At 44.6% G+C, this 19,812-nt stretch overlaps 1 protein-coding gene across 1 annotated transcript in view; it reads left to right on the forward strand.

Moving 5' to 3' along the window:
* TUFT1 (tuftelin 1) overlaps nt 1–18,907 on the forward strand; it is a 38,535-nt gene extending 19,628 nt beyond the window's left edge. The window contains exons 7-12 of the mRNA XM_043999432.1: nt 5,844–5,972; nt 6,763–6,857; nt 15,093–15,198; nt 16,170–16,253; nt 16,901–17,001; nt 18,011–18,907. Coding sequence (XP_043855367.1) covers nt 5,844–5,972; nt 6,763–6,857; nt 15,093–15,198; nt 16,170–16,253; nt 16,901–17,001; nt 18,011–18,074 — 579 coding nt within the window. The 3' untranslated portion in view covers nt 18,075–18,907. The remainder of the gene's footprint in view (nt 1–5,843; nt 5,973–6,762; nt 6,858–15,092; nt 15,199–16,169; nt 16,254–16,900; nt 17,002–18,010) is intronic.
* Nucleotides 18,908–19,812: the final 905 nt, after the last annotated feature.

Raw genomic sequence — 19,812 nt, forward strand, 5'->3', positions numbered from 1 at the left:
ATCCTCTGAGCCACCTAGCTGCCTCCAGACAGAGCATTTCTTAAGTGCTAACTGTGTGCCAGGTGGTGTTCTAAGTCCTGGGGATACAGATATAAGCAAGCAAGACAACAGGATCTGAGGGAGTGGAGTCACTGAGAGATATGGGTCACTTGGTGCAGTTGACTGGGGCTTCCACAACATCTGCAAGAGCCTTCTCTTGCCTGATGCCACCATATTGAATGTGTCCTGCCCCACTTTCCCTCTCTTTGGGCAGATACAACCACTGTTTCCTCAAGGATCTTGGTGCCAATTTGGTAGTCAACAACTGAGTTGGTGTTATGAAGGGGCGGGAGCAGTGATAAGGGATCATCCCAAACTATGGGTAATCCAAAGGACATTTATGTTTGACACCAGTACACCGTTATGCTTTTTAGCAGACATTTCTTTCCAGATACATTTGATGTAGACTAATAGCAAAATTCGTTTGCAATCCCTGTGCACAAACTATCTTGGTATTGGGCCTGAACTGTGGGAAAGGTTACCAGGTTCCATCTTTCTGTGTCTGAGGACTTTACACTTTAGATCTAGGAATGGACTCGGGGGTAGAACTACTCCTACAGTAAGATGGGACTGAAGCCTCAGTCTAAGTCAGGAGAACTTCAGGGACTCTGTGACTTCCAAAGAAACTCTTGTTTAAAGCCAACCAATAAAACTGTCTGTCTTCTGGGTGCCCTGACAACCAGTCTCTGTCCTTTCCTGAACAGATGTACCAGTGCCAGCCAAGGATCTAAAAATTGAGCCTTGGGGCGGGGCGGTCCTCCTTGGTTGGATGGATGGATGGAGGCAGAGATGATTTGATCATGGTTATAGCACTAGAGATAGGAAAGAGGGTAAGAGAATATCAAGACTGTTGAGAAGATGACTAGAAAAGAGGAAAACAGAGTAGGCACTGCTTGTTCCTGCTCATGGAGTGGTTGGCCTTGTCCTCCATGTAAACCTTGGGCTTGTTGAATTCTGCTTTGACAGTAGTTCCGGTTTTATGAAGAGTAAGGGAACTCTTAGGGAGTTGACTGTTGCCTCAGTTTCCTTGTCTCTAAAATGATTTTTTTTTTCTGGAATGAGCAGAAATTAGGGTAAAGTTCTATTTGTGACTTCATCCCAAATAAAGAGATTTTTTTAATGACTGGCTCATTTATGAGGCACCAGACAGATTTTGCTTACACTATCTTAAAATGGAAAAGGCAACCTGGAGCAGGGGAAGCTAGATAATCTCTAGGGTCTCTTCTATCTCCAGCACTCTTCTACTATTTTAAGGGTGGAGAAGGGACAGAGCCTGGGGCTAAAAATTTTCTGCCCATAATTCCGAGAGAGCGGATAACCAAGAGTTGATTATGTATCGAGATGGCTATTAATTAGCTCCTCTGAGCATAAGACCAGGAAGAAGTGGAAGCTGAGGCCGGATGAACTTCTCTCCCTGGGAGGGATTGTGGAGCCCTGCCTGACCAGGAGAAGCTGTAGATCCTTTACAAGAAAGAGCTTAATCAGTTTGGACTCTGTTAGCATGGGAGAGGCCTCCACCACAGCAAGCTTCCTCTGGGTTTGACCACCTTCCTTGGGCCACATAAAAGTGGCTTGAGCACCTACTCGTTGGCCAACAGCTGGCTCTTTCTTTGGCAGATACAGTGTTGACAGAATAATTCAGACACAGGTGCTATTTATATGACAGCCATAGAAGGTGTTCTTTTGATGATATATTTTCAGAGATGGGCATGGATTTGTGAGTTCCCTTTGTGGCCAGTGGCAGCTACTGGGGTTGAGAGTGAAGTGAGACCCTGGAAGAAAGAGATTTCTTTCCTTTGTGTGGGAGACTACCGGGGCCTCCCCTGAGATTAGATCTGTAATGTCGACCTTGTCAACCTTGTCAACACCATTCAGTTCAATTCTGCCAGCATGCATCAAGCCCCTACTGCGTGCAGGCACTGTTCTGGGTGATGGTGGCACAAAGACAAAGGCAAAAGAACCCCTGTCCTCAAAAAACTTACATTCTTTTAGAGGGGTACAATATGGAATGTGAATATGAAATAATTTGCCGGAGGGTGGGGGGAGAACACCAACACCTGGGTGGAATCGGCTTAGGTGGCACAGAGTGCTCTAAGAAGATCCAAGTTTGAATCCTGCCTTATTTAGTCAGTGAACATTTATTTATTAAATGTCTTCTATATGCTATTCACTGTGCTCAGTGCCAGCGGTAAAAAGAAAGGCAAAGCAATTAATAGCCATTTGGCCACAGACAAGTCTAAGCTCTCTTTTCAGCCTCAGTTCCCCATTTGTAAAATAGGGATATAATGACCCCTACCTTCCTAGTGATAGTGGTGGTAGTAATCTTGGTGCTGGTGGTAGTGGTGGCGGTAGCAGTAGTGGTAGTGGTGGTGGTAGTGGTAGTATAGTAGCATTTAGTAGTGGTAGCAAGAAAGGCCTTTCATTAGGAGGCAGCCCCTCAGCTGAAACTTTAAGGAGTGCATCAATTTCAGCAGCTAGTGGTGAGGAACAAGGGCATTCCAGGCACTAGGGACAGCACTGCACAATGCCCAAGGGAAGGAGTTGGGCTGGCCTGTTCAAGGACCAGCACAGAGGCTGGTTTGGCTGAACCAGAGACTCCACAGAGAGTAGTAATATGCATTAAGGTTAGTAAGAGAGGGTCCGAGTGACTGAGAATGTTTTCCCTCTAGAAGTTAGAAGAAAAGAGAAGCTTGTTTGGGTCATTTGCTAGTGGTCTTACCCTGCTCTCTCGTTTGAACAATCGTTCTGACCTTTTCTGGTTGGGTTTTTTGTTTTGGGGGTTTTGGGGTTTTTTTGTCTTTTTGCAGGGCAATGGGGGTTAAGTGACTTGCCCAGGGTCACACAGTTAGTAAGTATCAAGTGTCTGATGCCGGATTTGAACTCAGGTCCTCCTGAATACAGGGCTGGTGCTTTATCCACTGTGCCACCTAGCTGCCCTCTCATCCTGACCTTTTCTAACAAAGACACTTTCTTGGTTTATGTTTCTGGTTCAGAGAATGAGCGGGAGGGGTGTGTGTGTGTGTGTGTGTGTGTGTGTGTGTGTGTGTGTGTGTGTGTGTGTGTGTGTGTGTGTGTGTGTGTGTGTGATCCAGGTGCACGATTACTGTGAAAATTCAATAGCATCTATTCACTGTTATCAGGTGGAGTTTTCAGCTAGAGATCTGTACATTAACTTTCTTTGGTAGCCGAAAACAGGGGGAGATAACATGGCAAAAGAAAATCGCCTGGATACTAAGCCTCACTTTCCCCTCCCTGAACCTGACCTGGGGAGGAGCTGGACCTGCCTGTTATTCTACTTTCCCTACTCCTGGCCAAGTACTTCAGAGGCCATCTGGCTCCTTCTCTGTACCCAGCCCAGACTGGATCATTTTAAACAGAATCATGGTCAGGTGTAAAGAAACCTGAGCTGAGAGGGAGGACATAGAGTTTCTAAGGTTGACTCTGCTTATCAGTGGTCACTCTTAAGGCAGATCACTTTATGTCCCTGGGGTGTCAGGTTTTTTTGTTTGTTTTTTTAATCTTTAAAATTAGAGTGTTAGAACAAATGAACCTTTCCAGTCCTGATCCAGTCTAAAATATTGATTTTCTCTTTTACTTTAAAAAGAAATAGGGGAGGCAGCTAGGTGGCACAGTGGATAAGGCACCGGCCTTGGATTCAGGAGGACCTGAGTTCAAATCTGACCTCAGATAGTTGACACTTACTAGCTCTGTGACTCTGGGCAAGTCACTTAACCCTCATTGCCCCCCCCCCCCAAAAAAAAAAGAAATAGAAATAGGGGCAGCTAGGTGGTGCAGTGGATAAAGCACCAGCCCTGGATTCAGGAGTACCTGAGTTCAAATCCGGCCTCAGACACTTGACACTTACTAGCTGTGTGACCCTGGGCAAGTCATTGAACCCCCATTGCCCCGCAAAAAAAAGAGAGAGAGAGAGAGAGAAAGGGGGAGGGAGGAGGGGAAAAAAAGGAAAGAAATACTCCTTTCCACATTGTTTCCCCTCTATCCCCACCCATTTGTGTTTTGGAAATTGAAAAAGCACCAGAAAAGTACTGTATGCATGTATGAATGTATGCATGGAGTAGGAATGATGTTAGGAGGGGAGAAAGGTGTAAGAGAGAGAGAGGGGAGGAAATGACTTGTTGGAAGCTGTGAAGGTAGGTAGTGCGTCCCAGAGGTGGAATTTGAATACAGATCTTCCTGATTCCAGGTCTAGCACTCTGTTCACTAGATCTGTGTTCTCATGAAAGGCCTCAGTAAGTACAGTTGAACCTGATGCCAAACATGGACCTAAATCCTGATGGGACCTGGGGAATGGGGACCACTGAAGGTGGATTAAATTTGTTGGAGTTTACTGGAAGTCGGGCTTGATGTTCCAGGCAACTTCTCTCACTGTGTCTCTGTCTCTCTCCCTCTCTTCTTTTTCCCCTTAATAGCATCTTTTCTTCCAATTACATGTAAAGATAATTTTCAACATTCATTTTTGTAAGATTTTGAATTCCAGGTTTTTTTTCCCTCTCTCCCTTCATTCCCCCTTCCCCCAAACAGCAAACATCAGGCAACTTCTCTTGCTGGTGTGGATTCCCTCTCTGTGAGAAGATAGGATGATCCTAGCCTGGGTTATCTGCCTCTGAATCAGAAAGACAGCTCTTTATTTTGTTTACCCAGGGGGCAAGTCGGCCAGCGTGAGCATTTGTGGACTTGTGGGAGCCAGCTGTGTTTGTGTATGTAGCTGAGAATAGGTTGTGGCTAATTAGCTGACTACCATCTCCATCTGTTACCTTTTAAACTTAATCTTAACATGGTGGGTGTTGGGGAGAGAATTCCAAAAGTTTGCCTTTAGGGACCCTGATAAAATGGAAGCTTCTTGAGGACAGAAATTGTTTCAGTTTTGTCTTTGTATTAATCCCAGTGCATAGAACAATGCCTGGCATAAGTAGGTATATAATAAATGTTTGAGGATTGGCTGAGCTCAGCTCTAGCCCATTAGAGTTATCTTGAAATAGGTAGGGGAAAAAAAGCCTCGTTTCTCCTTTGTCCTACCCTCTTTCCAACAACTGCTATGCAGTTTCCTTGTCTCAGGTTTTACTTTTTCTGTCAAATCTTCCACCTATTTCTCAATAACTCAAGCCCATCACCTCTGAGCTATTCCTTGACCCTTCTCCATCCCTCACCACCCCACCCCTACCATATCTGTATTGAGTCCCCTTTCGCTGTAAGTAGCCTGGTCCCCGTCCTCATCACTGCCAGGACTAGTGCAATAGCTTCAAAGTTGGGCTCATTGCTTCCCTCCCTCCTCTTCCCCTTTTCAGTCCCTCTTCCACACCAGATGAACATTCCCTGTGATGTCACTCTCCTCATTAGGTCAGTGTAGCATTTAAACCTTGGCTCCCACCTACCTTTCCAGACTTATGTTACCCCCTTTCATTTACTGTATTCCAGCCCAACTGGCCCACTCCCTAGTCTCCAAACTCAACATGCCATCTTTTGACTTCCTGCCTTGGGCTAGACTGCACTTTCTTCCTCACCTCCTCAGAATCTCTAGCTTTCTAAGGGGCAGGGGTACGTGTACACACATGCGTGCATATGCACAAGGTGGGGGCGGTCCTCCTTGGTTGGATGGATGGATGGAGGCAGAGATGATGTTTCTCCCTAATAAAATGTCAGCTACTTAAAGGCAGGGACAGGTTTATTTCTGTCTTTTCATTCTCTAGTATTTAGCACAGTGACTTGGACACTTAATATGTATTTTGACCCAGATGTGTGAGGTAGATTGTTCCCAGTTACCAACTGACCATTCTGTATTTCAGGCCACACTTAGCCGGTACCAGAGAGAAGCCGAGGTGAGCAGTTCCGCCCTTCAGAAAGCGGAGAGCAACTTGGAGCAGAGAGATGCAGAAATTCTGGAGCTTCAGAGGAGCATGCTGGGGATGGAGAAGGTGACTGTTGAGTTCTTTGGGATTTAGTGTCCTTGGGGCCAGGAGGCACCTTCAGATATGACCCTAGTCCACCCCCCTGCCTTAGGGCACTCCTGCTGCCTCGACATTCAGAGAGCTGCTTTCTTTTTGTTTTGTTTTTTGTTTTTTTGTTTTTAGTGAGGCAATTGGGGTTAAGTGACTTGCCCAGGGTCACACAGCTAGTAAGTATTAAGTGTCTGAGGCCGGATTTGAACTCAAGTACTCCTGACTCCAGGGCCGGTGCTCTATCCACTGCGCCACCTAGCTGCCCCTGAGCTGCTTTCTTTTTAAAGGACTCCCAAAGTGAACATTCTACCGCCTCCCTTGGGAGATGCTTCCTTGTATCTTCCCATGTTTGAAGGTCAGGAAGTTCTTTCTCCTGCCTCACCTCAGCCTCCACCATTGCTGAGGAAGCCTCTTTATTTCCAGCTTGTACATCTCCCTTATCAGCTTGGAGACTGTTCTTAGGTTGGCACTTGATGCTGGGGGAACGGCACCCAGAATTGGCAGATGAATCTGTCCTGGATTCATCAGGGCTGGGCTTCCCCAGAGGGCAGAAGGGTGAGGCTGGGAGGTTTCTGAGCCCAGTTACTAGAGGGTGGGAGAGAAGGGTTCTTGATTTCAGCAAAAGGCACCCCATGCAACTGGCCCAGCCTACTTGATTGTGCTTGGCGGCTGGCCCTAGTCCCTGCCATAGGATTCTCCCCAGACCGACTAGGGAGGCAGATGCCTTTCCTGCATCCCAACTTTGCCTTCCTCTGGCTCTGCCTAGGAACAACAGAATTTACTGGAGAAGGTCAGGGAAGGGAAGACGGCCATGGAGGAGCTTCGGACCCAGAGTGCTGACTGCCTTGCAGAACAGGAAAAGTAAGGGTGCCTGCTTGCTCACTCTGCAGTTGGGGCGGGGGTGTTGGACTTCTGTGCCTCTCACAGTGGCTAGATTTGGGGTGGGAGCTGCTGCTGCTGCTGCTGCTGCTGCTGCTGATGTCACACCTTCCTGGCCTGACTCACCCACATGTTTCTTCAGGGCGTGGCCTGTTACTGCGTTTGGGAGCCCAAACCATCTTTGGGGAGGTGTTTGGCTTGGTCGTCAGTCACCACCTCACAAGAAAGCTTTGGGCATTAGAGCCAAGGTTAAGAGTTATTGATTAACTGCCTGGTGTATGCAGGTGGAGTTTAGTAAGGCTGTGGGCCTAGCAATCATAAATCTAGAACGAAATAATACCCGATTACGCAGAAGAGAGGTGCACAGGAACATATCCATCAACAAAACAGATATTAAATATCTAGTGTGTACAGCACACCCTGCCAGATGCTGGAGATATGCGAAATTTGGATATGACAGAGACCCTGCCCTCAAAAGAGTTTATAACATGTGTGAGGTCTAAGGGGATCAAGGTCATCACTGATGGGGGAAAGGGGGGGAGGAGGGAATCAATGAAGGCTTCCTGGAGGAAGTGGCAGTTTAATTTGGCTTTAAAGAATGAGAGCATAAGATTTTAGCAAGAAAAGGATTGAGGGCAGGTGAAGTACAAGGCATGAATGGGCTACAAATAGTAGTAATCCAGTTCAGACTAATCATAGGTAGAGGGAGTATCCTGAGATAAGTTTGGAAAGGCAACTATATTTGTTGTTGTCTTTTTTTTTTTAGTCGTGTCCGACTCTCCGTGACCCCATTTGGGTTTTTGTTGGCAGAGGTACTGGAGTGGTTTGCCATTTCCTTCTCATTTTACAGATGAAACTGAGGCACACAGGGTGAAGTGAGTTGCCCAGGGTCATACAGCTAGTAAGTGTCTGAGGCCAGATTCGAACTCAGGGAGATGTTTTCCTGACTCCAAGCCCAGCACTATATCCACCACCTAGATGCCCCACAAAAAGGACACGACTGAAAAATAACAAAGGCAGAGCCTTAAACACCAGGCATCAGAGTTTGAACTTTAATTGCCAAATCCATTGAAGGATTTTGATTAATAAAGTGGTGTGGCTAGAGCTCAGCAAATGGAAAAGTTGTTTGGCCACAGACTAAAGGATGATGTGGAAGGTGAGTGTGAGTAGAAACAGAAAGACTTGTTTATGGAACTCCCTGTTACTGGAAGGGTTCCAACAGAGATTAGTCGGGTGACCTGAGGCAGTGTGGTATAGTGGGGAAAGGGGAGTCTTTACTGCAATCCTGGCTCTGAAGCTTAATCGTTTTGTGATCTTGGGGAAATCACTTGCTCACTGGGAACAGGAAGACCAAAACTTCCCTGAAGAGTTTACATTAGCAGGAGGTGGGAAGCATGAGGTTGGGTTGGTGCAGTAGACTCAGTTGATATGCACGGTCAAGCACAGACAAAGTCATTTCAAAAAGGAGAGAGAACTGACAAAGTTTGGGGATTGGGAAAGGTCTCACATAGGAAGTAGAAACCAAGCAGAGGGGCAGCTAGATGGCGCAGTGGATAGAGCACCAGCCCTGGATTCAGGAGGACCTGAGTTCAAATCCGGCCTCAGACACTTAACACTTACTAGCTGTGTGACCCTGGGCAAGTCACTTAACCCCAATTGCCTTACTTAAAAAAAAAAAGAAAAAAGAAAAAAAAAAAAGAAACCAAGCAGAGCCTTGAAAGAAGCTAGAAATGGTATATTTATCCAGCAGAGAGGCAAAAGAAGGGATTTCAACTGTGATTGGGAAGGTAAATTTAAATTACCTATAATTTAATTAATAATTTATAAGCAATAATTATAATAAGTAATAAATAATAATTAATAAACCAGTTTCTAATTTCCTTATGGTCATGGTGACAGAGAAAGCCTGAAACATGCAGAGCAATACCAAATTAGGTCACTTGGAGCCCTAGGCCACTGAAGAATTTCTGGCTTCTTTGTGCCATGGACCATAAACAGTAACAGAAATAAACTCTCAGCTGATGAATCTGATGCATCACAGATCCAGTTTAATGTTATTGTGTTTGCTATAGTCTAAAGTAGAATTTTTATGAGGACCTGTACATCGTAATTCCTGTCACAGTCTTTGAGGACAGAGCTTTCTCGAAGCCTTTAGCCTGGTCCTTGTGGCTCTTGAGCTTAAATTTAGGTCAGCCGTGGAAAAATCTAAACATTTTATTTTTAGGCCTGTGCTTTTGTCATCTGCCTCCCCTGACCTAGTCTGTTTCCAGAGTAGGTCAGAAACTGAAAGAACAAGCCTCTTTTGGAGGCTTTAATTAATAGAAGCATAAGAGGAAGAAGCCAAAAGGCCTGTGTAAATCTATATGTGGTTATTTGGTTATTAGGGATTTTAGGGGAAGGAAGGAGGGAGAGAAAGAGAAAGGGAGGGAAGGAAGGGAGAGAAAGATCAAGAGAAAAGAAGAAAATTCTTTCCATTTACACTGTTGTGGTTACTGTACATAGTGTTTTGTTGGCTCTGCTTATTTCACTCTGCACCAGTTTATATAGATGTTTCTGAGCTTCTCTCTATTCATTGCATTCATCATTTCTTACAGCACAGTAACATTCCATTCCATTCATGCACCATGATTTGTTTAGATATTCCCCAACTGACGGACATCCACTTTGTTTCCAATTCTTTTGCTATCACAAAAATAATTTGGTATTCATGGGGACTTTGTTCTTATGCCCTCCTTGGGATATAAGCCCAGTAACAGACTCTCTGAGTCAAAAAGTATGGATGTTTTGGTCATTTTATTTACATAATTTCAAATTGCTTTCCAAAATGATTGTACTGATTCATAGCTGCACCCGTAGTGCACCAGAGAGCCTATCTTTCCACAACCCCTCCAACATTGATTATAACCATCTGTTGTTGTCTTTGCTAATTTTCAGAGTGTGAAGTAAAACCTCAGTTGTTTTGATTTGCTCTTATTATTAGTGAATTGGAGCATACTTTCCTGTGGTTGTGAATACTTTTCAATTTCTCCTTTTGAAAACAGTTTATTCACATCCAATGACCTCTTATCTTTGGGGAATGACTGTTGGTGTGTGTGTGTGTGTGTGTGTGTGTGTTTGTGTTTATATTTATCTTGGATGCTAAACTTTGTATCAAATTTGTCTGATAAAAGATTTTTTTCCCCACTCAACCACTCTCCTTTTCCTAGGTGCATTAATTTTGTCTGTGCAAAAGTTTTTTGGTTTTATGTAGTTAAATTTATCTGGCCCTGGCTTGGTTACAAATATATCTCCTATCCTTAGCAGTGAGAGGTATTTTAATTGGTCTCCCTTCCTCACTCTTTCCTCTCTCCAAATTATCCTTGACCCAGTCACCAAAGTGATCCTCCTAAAGCATGGGTCTGCCCATGTTTCACACACATACACTTGAATCAATAAGTTCCAGTGGCTCCCTACTGTCTCCAAGATCAAATATAAAATCCTCTTTGTGGATTTCAAGCCCTTCATAACCTAGTCCGTTCTTAGGATTTACTTTCAAATCCTATGCTTTATTCATAATGCAACCACAGAAGCCCACTTGCTAGTCCTCACTAGTGCTGGTGTTCTATTGGGTGCACCACTTAAATGTCAACATGCTTAAAACCATTTCTGTGACACTCTGTAGCTTATATAAAATCTTATCTATACATACATATATATATATATATATACACACATATATAAGATTACACACACACACACACACACACATATATATATATAAATAGGCATGTACCAGGTAGGCTGCAGTCACCTTCACTCCCTCTTCAGCTATCCTCTCTGCCTCACTCCTCCCCCACTCTCTAGCTCAGGAACCCTAATCCAATCAACTCTGCCCTTATTCCTAGCAGGGCTGTGTCTGCATAGATATATGAGCCCTTGGCTCCTCTGGGGGATGTTTTCTCCTACAAACTTCTGGATAGCTTAACTGCTGTTCTTCATTCATTGTAACAATGTATTTCCTATGGAACGGCATTTGGTAGATATACACAGGTGGTTTCCTCACTGCCCATTTGAAGCCTCTTCGATTAAATTTGTAAGGTCCCAGACATATACATTCCTAGGTTCCCTAGATTGCTACTCAGCATCCTTAGTAACTTTCTGGACCAAACGTGTCCCCTCCCTGCCACCACTCCTCAAAATGTAGTGTCCCCTATGGGGATGTAACTCCTCAAGGGCAGACATTATTTTTTCTTTGGTGTTTGTAACACAGTGCTTAGCACATGTAAGTGCTTAATAAATCTTTTTTATTCATATTAACACACATTTAAAGCATTTTAACAATTAGCCATATCAAATGCTGATTTTCCAAATTAAAGAAATGGAGATAGAGAAGAATAGAGAATTAAGGTGGGAAAAGAGGAAATTTTGGAGCTTAAACCCCAGGCTGAACTTGTCTTTGGGACAGAATCCTAGATTTCTAGGTTTTAGGTATCCCTCACTGTTACCCCAAGAGGAGGTTGGGGATGCAGCTGCAACATAATGAAATCTTCCATCGGGCTCTCTAGTTTGGTTTCCCAATAGGTTTGGACCTCCCCAACCTTGTAAAAAAAATGGGGTCACCAGCATTTGTGCTTCTGAGGCATAGGAAGATAGCAGCAACAGGTTTGAGCCTCGTAAAACATTCTTCTTAAGTGGCTTGGCCTTCTGGGGATTGGGGTTCTATCTGCTTTGAAGGTACCCTGTGATACAGTGGAGTAACTGCTGGAAGTTAGGAGCCTTACGTCTAGCCTTGGCTGGGCCATTCATTAGCTTTATGACCTTTGGTAAGTCACTTCTCCTTAGGCCTCACTTTCCTCATTTAAAAATGAGGAAGGAGAGGCAGCTAGGTGGCGCAGTGGATAAAGCACCAGCCCTGGATTCAGGAGTTCCTGAGTTCAAATCCGGCCTCAGACACTTGACACTTACTAGCTGTGTGACCCTGGGCAAGTCACTTAACCCCCATTGCCCCGCAAAAAAAAAAAAATGAGGAAGGAGGCAGCTAGGTGGTGCAGTGGATAAAGCACTGGCCCTGGATTCAAGAAGATCTGAATTCAAATTTGGCCTCAGATACTTGACACTTACTAGATGTGTGACCCTGGGCAAGTCTCTTAACCCCAATTGCCTCACCAAAAAAATTCATTTTAGCCAATTAAAAAAAAATAAAGAAAAAAAGCTAACTACCACCAATTCTTGTGATTCATTTGGGCACACATGATCCTGCCAGAAGGAACCTAAAACATATTGCCAAGATTATGAAGTGTTCTGGTCAAGAAACTGAAGACCACAGGGACCCAATTTGTGTTTTCTTCACTGCTTCCTCTTGAAGGCAAAGGAGGCAGAATACTGTAATTGATTTAGGATTCTGAATGGCTGATTAAGAGGATGGTGCTTGAGAATGGGCTTTGGCTTTTCCTGGGGCACAGCTCCAAAGTGTAGGGATGGCAGACTCCTGAGGGTCAGGAACAGACTGTACCTCATAAAGCCTAAAGCCTAATAGGAATGCATATGTCTGGGGCCTTACAAATTCAATCAAAGAGGCTTCGAAATAAGGATGGGCAGTGAGGAAACCGCCTGTGCATATCTACCAAATGCCATTCCATAGTAAATGCACCATTACAACAAATGAAGAACAGCAGTTAAGCTATCCAGAAGTTTGTAGGAGAAAACATCCCCCAAAGGGGCCAAGGGCTCATATGTCTATACAGAAATGGCCAGTGTTTAAGGAACCAAGAGGCCTTCTGTGAGGAGGCGTATTTGACCTCAGAGGTATCTTTGAGACTTAGTGGGTTGAAACTCATGACTGGAATATGGCTTTGGATCAGTCTGCCCTGAACAAAAGAAACATAAGAGAAAATGGAGTGTGTGTGGGTGTGTGTGTGGTAAGGATGGATGATAATAATGGCTAATGTTGGGGTCAGCTAGGTGGTGCAGTGGATAAAGCACCAGACCTGGATTCAGGAGGACCTGAGTTCAAATCCGGTCTCAGACACTTAACACTTACTAGCTGTGTGACCCTGGGCAAGTCACTTAACCCTCATTGCCCTGCAAAAAAAAAAACAAGAAAGAAAGAAAGAAAGAAAAGAATAATGGCTAATGTTTATATAGTACTTTAAAAGCTGCTTTACACATGTGAGCTCACTTTATTGTCAAAACAACCCTGAGAGTTAGGTACTATTATTATCCCCATCTTACAGGTGAGGAAATGAGGCTGACAGTTCAAGTGATTTACCTAGACAGGAAGTGACTGAAGCAGAATTTGAACTCTAGTCTCTTGACATCCAGTTGAGTTCCTTATCCACTTTGCCATTCAACTTCCTCTCAGAATATATATTTAGAATACATATTCATGTGAGGAAATCCAGAAGTCGTGGATGGGGGAAGTAGCCAGGGAAAGATAGTGGAAGGCATTTGTTTAAAAATCAGTAAAGGAAAAAGCAGGGGCTAATGTCAATCATAAACATTTATTAAGCACATACTGTGTTGAGTACTAGTGATATTCTCCCCCCCCCCAAAAAAAGGCCAAGGACAGTACCTGATGAGGGAGCCCCCATGCAAATAAATACAAAGCACGCTCTATACCTGAAAACAGGAAATAATTAATCGAGGAAACACCCTAGAATAAAGAGGGGTTGAGAAAGGCTTTCTGTAGAAGATGGGACTCAGAGGGAGCCAGGGAAGTCAATAGTTGGAATAGAAGAGAGAGCCAGAGAAAATGCCCAGAATGTGTCTTGTTCATGGAACATCCAGGGGACCTTGTCAAGGAGTAAGGAGTGGGGGCAGCTAGGTGGCACAGTGGATAAAGCGCTGGCCCTGGATTCAAGAGGACCTGGGTTCAAATCTGGCCTCAGACACTTGACACTTACTAGCTGTGTGACCCTGGGCAAGTCACTTAACCCCAATTGCCTCACCCCCCCCACCAAAATGTATCCATGACAGGATCAAGCATGCTTTCCTGATTAAGGAGCAGAAAATTGTTGTGAAGGTGTTGAAAGCACAGGCACAGAGTCAAAAAAGTAAATAAAAAGGATATTTTTTTTGAATAATAAAGAAAATTAAAACATGAAAAAAAGATAGATATGGAGTAAAGGAGAACATGATTAGATGGATTCATCACCCATTCTATGGCTGCTGGTTCAGTGTTAGATTGGCAGGGGGTCTCCAGTGGAGGGCCTTAGGGATCTGTACTTGGCCCTGTGCTATTTAAGATTTTTATCATGATTTGAATAAAGGCATAGGCAGCATTCTTATAAAATTTGAATATGACACAAAACCAGGAGAACATGTTGCATGACAGTTGGAATCCAGAAAGGTCTTGACAGCTTAGAGCACTGGACGGAATCTTATTTTATTTTATTTTATTTTATTTTTTGGTGAGGCAGTTGGGATTAAGTGACTTGCCCAGGGTCACACAGCCAGTGTTAAGTGTCTGAGGTCGGATTTGAACTCAGGTCCTCCTGACTCCAGGACCCATGCTCTATCCACTGCGCCATCTAGCTGCCCCGACTGAATCTTATAAGATGAAATTAAGTAGAGATAAATATAAAGTCTTATACTTGGACTCAAAAAAACCTACTTCAGAAGTTTTGTCCTTCATTCTTTTTTAAAAATTTTTTTTGTCCTTCATTCTTGAAGAGGACCGTGACATCAGGAGGTGATGTCCTGACTTGGCAGGGAATTGGATTTAAGGGAGGGAAGCTGTGCAAGGTCACCAACCTCATGCTCTCCTCCAGAGCCATCTGGGTCCAGTGGCAAGATATACATCAGGACGACTGGAGATGGCCCTGGATGTTTGAGATAATTGCAGTTTAAGTGACTTGCCTAGGGTCACACAGCTAGTAGTGTCAAGAGTCTGAGGTTGGGGGCAGCTAGGTGGCGCAGTGGATAGAGCACCGGCCCTGGAGTCAGGAGTATCTGAGTTCAAATCCGGCCGCAGACACTTAACACGTACTAGCTGTGTGACCCTGGGCAAGTCACTTAACCCCAATTGCCTCACTTTAAAAAAAAAAAAGAGTCTGAGGTCAGGATTTGAACTCTAGTTCTCCTGACACCAGGGCAAGTGCTCGATCCACTGCAGAGCAAAGGGAAACAGAATTTAATTGCTGTGGGAATTCTTCCTTCTCTCTTGTGCTGATCTTGTAACTGGACAGAGAGAGCACTTTTTTTCTCTGCATCAACCCTTCTGGTGTTTTCTCTCTCCAGGGCTGCTCGGCTAGAGAAGGAAGTGGCCAGCCTTCGGGAGAAGATCCATCACCTGGATGACATGCTGAAGAGCCAGCAGCGGAAAGTCAGGCAGATGATAGAACAGGTAAGACCAGACCTCCCCACCCTCTTGCTTTCTCCTTCCTAAAAATACCCCAGCCCTCACTGACCTATGGAATTATTTTTGCCTGTAAAGTCTGGGAAGGGGAAATCCCTTTGCCCCACTAGGAGATCTTGCCTGATATGCAGTGGTTTCTGGTCAAGTGTTTGTAGCAGACTCCTGGGTCATCCAGGTTTAGATCAAAGCTTCTTAAACTGTGGGTCACATAACTGAATGGGGGGGTTGTGAAAAATTTGGCAACAGTAAAAAGTTATGTAAACCCATTTTATATACATATATACCTGGGGTCATGTAAACATTTCTCGGGCAAAAAGCAGTCACAAGTGGAAAAAGTTTAAGAAGCCCTGTTTTAGATTATCCAAGATCCTTTTCTCTCCTGCTTTGGTTTTTTCCCCTCTTTGTCTTTTGATCATCTGCCTTTTCCATAGAGGGTGGGGAGGGGAAAGAAAATGAGCCAAAACTGAGCCTCCCCCTTTCTCTGTGAGCCATTCTGAGAAATCTGTCGTCAAAGGAGAAAAGAGTAAGCTTTCATTGCTTTGTCTTTGTAAGTGACCTATAGCAAATTTTAAGTCCTAAGATGGATTCCACCCTAACACACACTCACATATTTCAGGGCTGTCTTCCCCTCTCCACACTGTGAGATTGTGCTCAGGGAATGCAGACTCATTTTTTATGAGGCTAAGTAAAACATACTTAGAATGGTGTACATCTGCTGCCCTAAAGAATGTATATATTCTGTGGCCAAATAGAATCCATCGTTTTGAATTATTTGGTCTCCTGCTCCACCTCAATCATCATATTGATTGAAATGCCTTTTCTATCAAAAAGCAATCTGAATGCAAGCTCATAGAGAGGTGAAAATTCACATTTCCATACCTTCTCTAGCAGCCAGAGGTGAAAGTTCATTTGGCCTATGTTCATTTTTTTTTCAATTAGCCCATTGTTTGCCCTCACAGCTCCAGAATTCTAAAACTGTGATTCAGTCAAAGGACACAACGATCCAGGAGCTCAAAGAAAAGGTTGCTTATTTGGAAGCTGAGGTATGACCCATGGGAGTGGCCTTGGAGGGAAATCTGGGCTCTTGGGGCCTGAGAAGATTGGGAGGCTAATGGCGGGCAAGGCTTCGGGAAGTTAGGGTTGGTCCTAACCCTCAGGTTTTCATTGTTGGGATGGTAGCCTTGATCTGCAAAGTGTAGTTGTGTTTACTGAATAATTTTTACCTTTGCTGCAGGGCCCTTCCAGTCTTCTGAATAACTAATAATTATTGAGCAATCACCGTCTACTGAAGACTTGAGGGGGTGGTACATAGAGACAAAAAAGAAGTGGAAGTGGGGCCTCCTACTCTCTGGCTGCTCACAGCCCAGTCTGGGAGACTGGACACGTGTACACATGATATGTACAAATACTTAAAAGATTACCTAGACAAGTTTATCCCACAGGGACTGGAGTGTAGAAGTGGAAAGGATGTCACCGTAAAGGAATGATCATTGTTGGATAGAAAGATAACCTGGACAAGGGGTAGATAAGGAGTGGTGGCTATGAAGGAAGAAGGCATTTCAGTTGCGGAGTAACAACATCTCCAAAGTGTAGGGTTGGGATGGGGTGACAAAAAAGGATTCATCGGGGAGAGGGCAGGGTACTACAGTAAGAGAAGGGATACGCTTTCACCTTGGAATGTATGTTCTAGAATTTAGAGATGCATGACCGAATGGAACACCTGATTGAAAAGCAGATCAGCCCTGGCAATTTCAGTACCCAGACCCGAACCAAGAGTGATGGCCTGGGAAGGTGAGCGTGTATATTGATATATGTGGTGTCTGGGCCAGAAAAAAGGAAAGGAGGAAGAGGGAACAATCTTGGCTGTGGAGGACTTCTCTTTACTGAGTTCTCTATCTTACTTGGTATTGAAGGGATGACTTACAAGAAAAAGTCTATTCCTTTAAACCAGGTGGGGTTCTTAACCTGGGTCCTGTGAAGTCTTTGGAAAAAAATATTTCAGTAATTCTACTTAATCAATTGGTTTCCCTTGTAATCTTAGATGACTTTTTTTTTTTCCGGGGCAGTGAGGGTTAAGTGACTTGCCCAAGGTCACACAGCTAGTAAGTGTCAAGTGTCTCAGGCTGGATTTGAACTCAGGTCTTCTTGAATCCAGGGCCGGTGCTCTATTCACTGCACCACCTAGTTGCCCTCTCCCTTGTAATCTTAATGTATTTTGTTTTATGAATGCAAAAATATTATTACATTGGCTTTATTTGGCTTGGTCCATCGGTCCATTGGCTTCCCCAGATTGCACAAAGGATCCTTAATGCAAAAAAGGTTAAGAACCCCTACTTTAAACCCTAAACCTAATTTTCCACCCTAACCCTTCCTTACCTGTCATCCTGACATTTCCTCTTTCCTTATCTCTGCTTGTCCCCTTCTAAATTGCCCTCTCCTCTCCTCTTCCCTGACATCATTGATGGGCCAAGGTTGAAGATGTTTTATGGGATGATTGGAGAAGAAGAACATATATGGATATAAAGAACAGCTTCAGCTTCATAGGACTGACAAGGGTCTTGAAGCCATTATATGTATCTCACTGCTTTCCCAAAGGGCACCAAACTTCGGAGAGGTGATTGGCAATTCGGGCTTTAAAAAACTGGGTACCTGAGAATAGAATTACTAGGAAGACTAGTTACCTCTGAAGGAGTAAACCAGATAGATAGAAGTGGAAGATGCAGAGGGTGGAGGAGGGGGCATTGGAGCTGAAGAGCCAGACGTAAGGCATTGAGTATTCTCCTCTTGTCTTTCTTTTCAGCATCAGGATTTCCAGGCCTCCAAACCCTAAGCCCTTGCCTCTCATCCGGGTGGTGGAAACCTGAGCTGCAAAACCGAATATTGCTGCTTGGTACCTTTATTGGCCTAAAGAGAAAACCCACCTTCCCTGTTGTATCACAGACTTTTACTTCTTGACTGCTCCTTGGCTGCCCTCAGGGCCTCATGTTTGTATGCCTAGTTCTTGAGCTCCTTTCTTCTGTGTGCTGGGCAGACAGAGGAGGGGACGGGCCTTCCTCTGGAGACCTGGAGACTTTTGAAGGAAGCTACCATGACAGAAACCCTCCTTTGCTGAGGCTAGGACGAGGGTGGAGCCAGTGGTGACACCCACACCATGATTGTTGCTGATCTTCATTAGAGAGATTTTTTTTTTCCTCTGAAAATGGGTGTCGAGCTGTTCTGGAAACCGGGGTTACACAACAGGACTGGGACACAGGGTACCCTGGCCTTCCTCAGCCCTAACACACAGAGAAACATATCCACTCGGACTGGCCGTCATCCTGAGGGACTGAACCTCTCTTCCCTCCAGTGTTGCTCAGCTCCTAGCAACACACCATTTCCCCACTTCTCTGTCCCCAACAAACACTTAGTCCTTCTCCCAAGATGGCAGGATGCCTACCAGGCTTGGGGGCTATCTGGCTTCAATGTGGATATCTCTCACCCTTTCCTGGGGAGGAGGGTGAGACAGAAACATCTTCCTTCAGAGAATGGATTTGTAGCAGGAAGGCATCCCTAGGGACACTGACAGCTATGCCCTAGTCCTTGCTGCTTTTGTCTTCTACCACAATTCCCAGAAACCCTTGTAGTGTTTTTGTTTGTTTCTTTTCTTTTCTTTCTTTCTTTTTTTTCCCATTTCAGCTCAGCCCAAGAACCCCCCCCCCCCCCCCCCCCCCCCCCCCCCCCCCCCCCCGTCTTCCTGGTCCCAGTGCCTGGAGGAAAGTTTTTCCACCAGATTGCATCAGTCCCATAGCAGTGCCTCCCCAAATATTTATTTTGCTAAGTTATTGGTGTCTTTGGTTATGTCTTGTGGTTGTTTTAATACCAAAGTTCTAGAACTTACCTATGGAGTTGCTTGAGGCTAGGAAGAGCTCTTTTGTGTGTCTTTCATCTTTCTCCTATCCCTGTGTTTCCCTCTTCCCTTTCCCCAGACCTAGTTTGTAGACCAGCTAGGGAAGTGTATGTGTGTTAATATATTCGGACTACGGGGGGCGGGGAGTGGGCATGAAGAGAAGTGTATATGGACTATACAGAAAATCCATGAGAAGGAAAAGGGCCTTTTGGGTCCACTGCCTCTGAATGATCGCATCTCCTCTTGGTCCCTGACTGGTAGCCTCAGGTGATGGAGATAAAACATCAGAGGACTAGTTCACAGCAGTGTAGAAAAATAGTAACAAAAAGCAAAGCCCTTATTAAGTCACTTAGCTCTGCCTGGCTCAGAAGTAGAAGGCTTAAATTTATTTGTGTCTGGGTAGAGGAGGCCTGTGTAGTAGGCCCGGCCCTGCCCAGAACTTGCTCCGCCACTGTGGGCAAGTCATTCCATGTTTCGGTTAACTCATCTATAAAGTGAAGGGTCTGAACTAGCTTATTTCCAAAGTCCCTCCTAGCTCACAAATGTGTTTCTGGCCTGTACTCTTTATATGGTGAATTGAATAAATTATATTCATGTGCCTCTGAAATTCTGGTCTGGTTTTTAGCTTCTGGTTGAGAAAACAAACATACCTCCTCCTCTAGCCTCCAGAAAGAGGAGCTGCCTTTCACATTGGGAGAGTCCTTATGGGGTCAGAT

Source organism: Dromiciops gliroides, chromosome 4 (genome assembly GCF_019393635.1).
Source record: "Dromiciops gliroides isolate mDroGli1 chromosome 4, mDroGli1.pri, whole genome shotgun sequence".
In the NCBI taxonomy this organism is placed as follows: domain Eukaryota; kingdom Metazoa; phylum Chordata; class Mammalia; order Microbiotheria; family Microbiotheriidae; genus Dromiciops; species Dromiciops gliroides.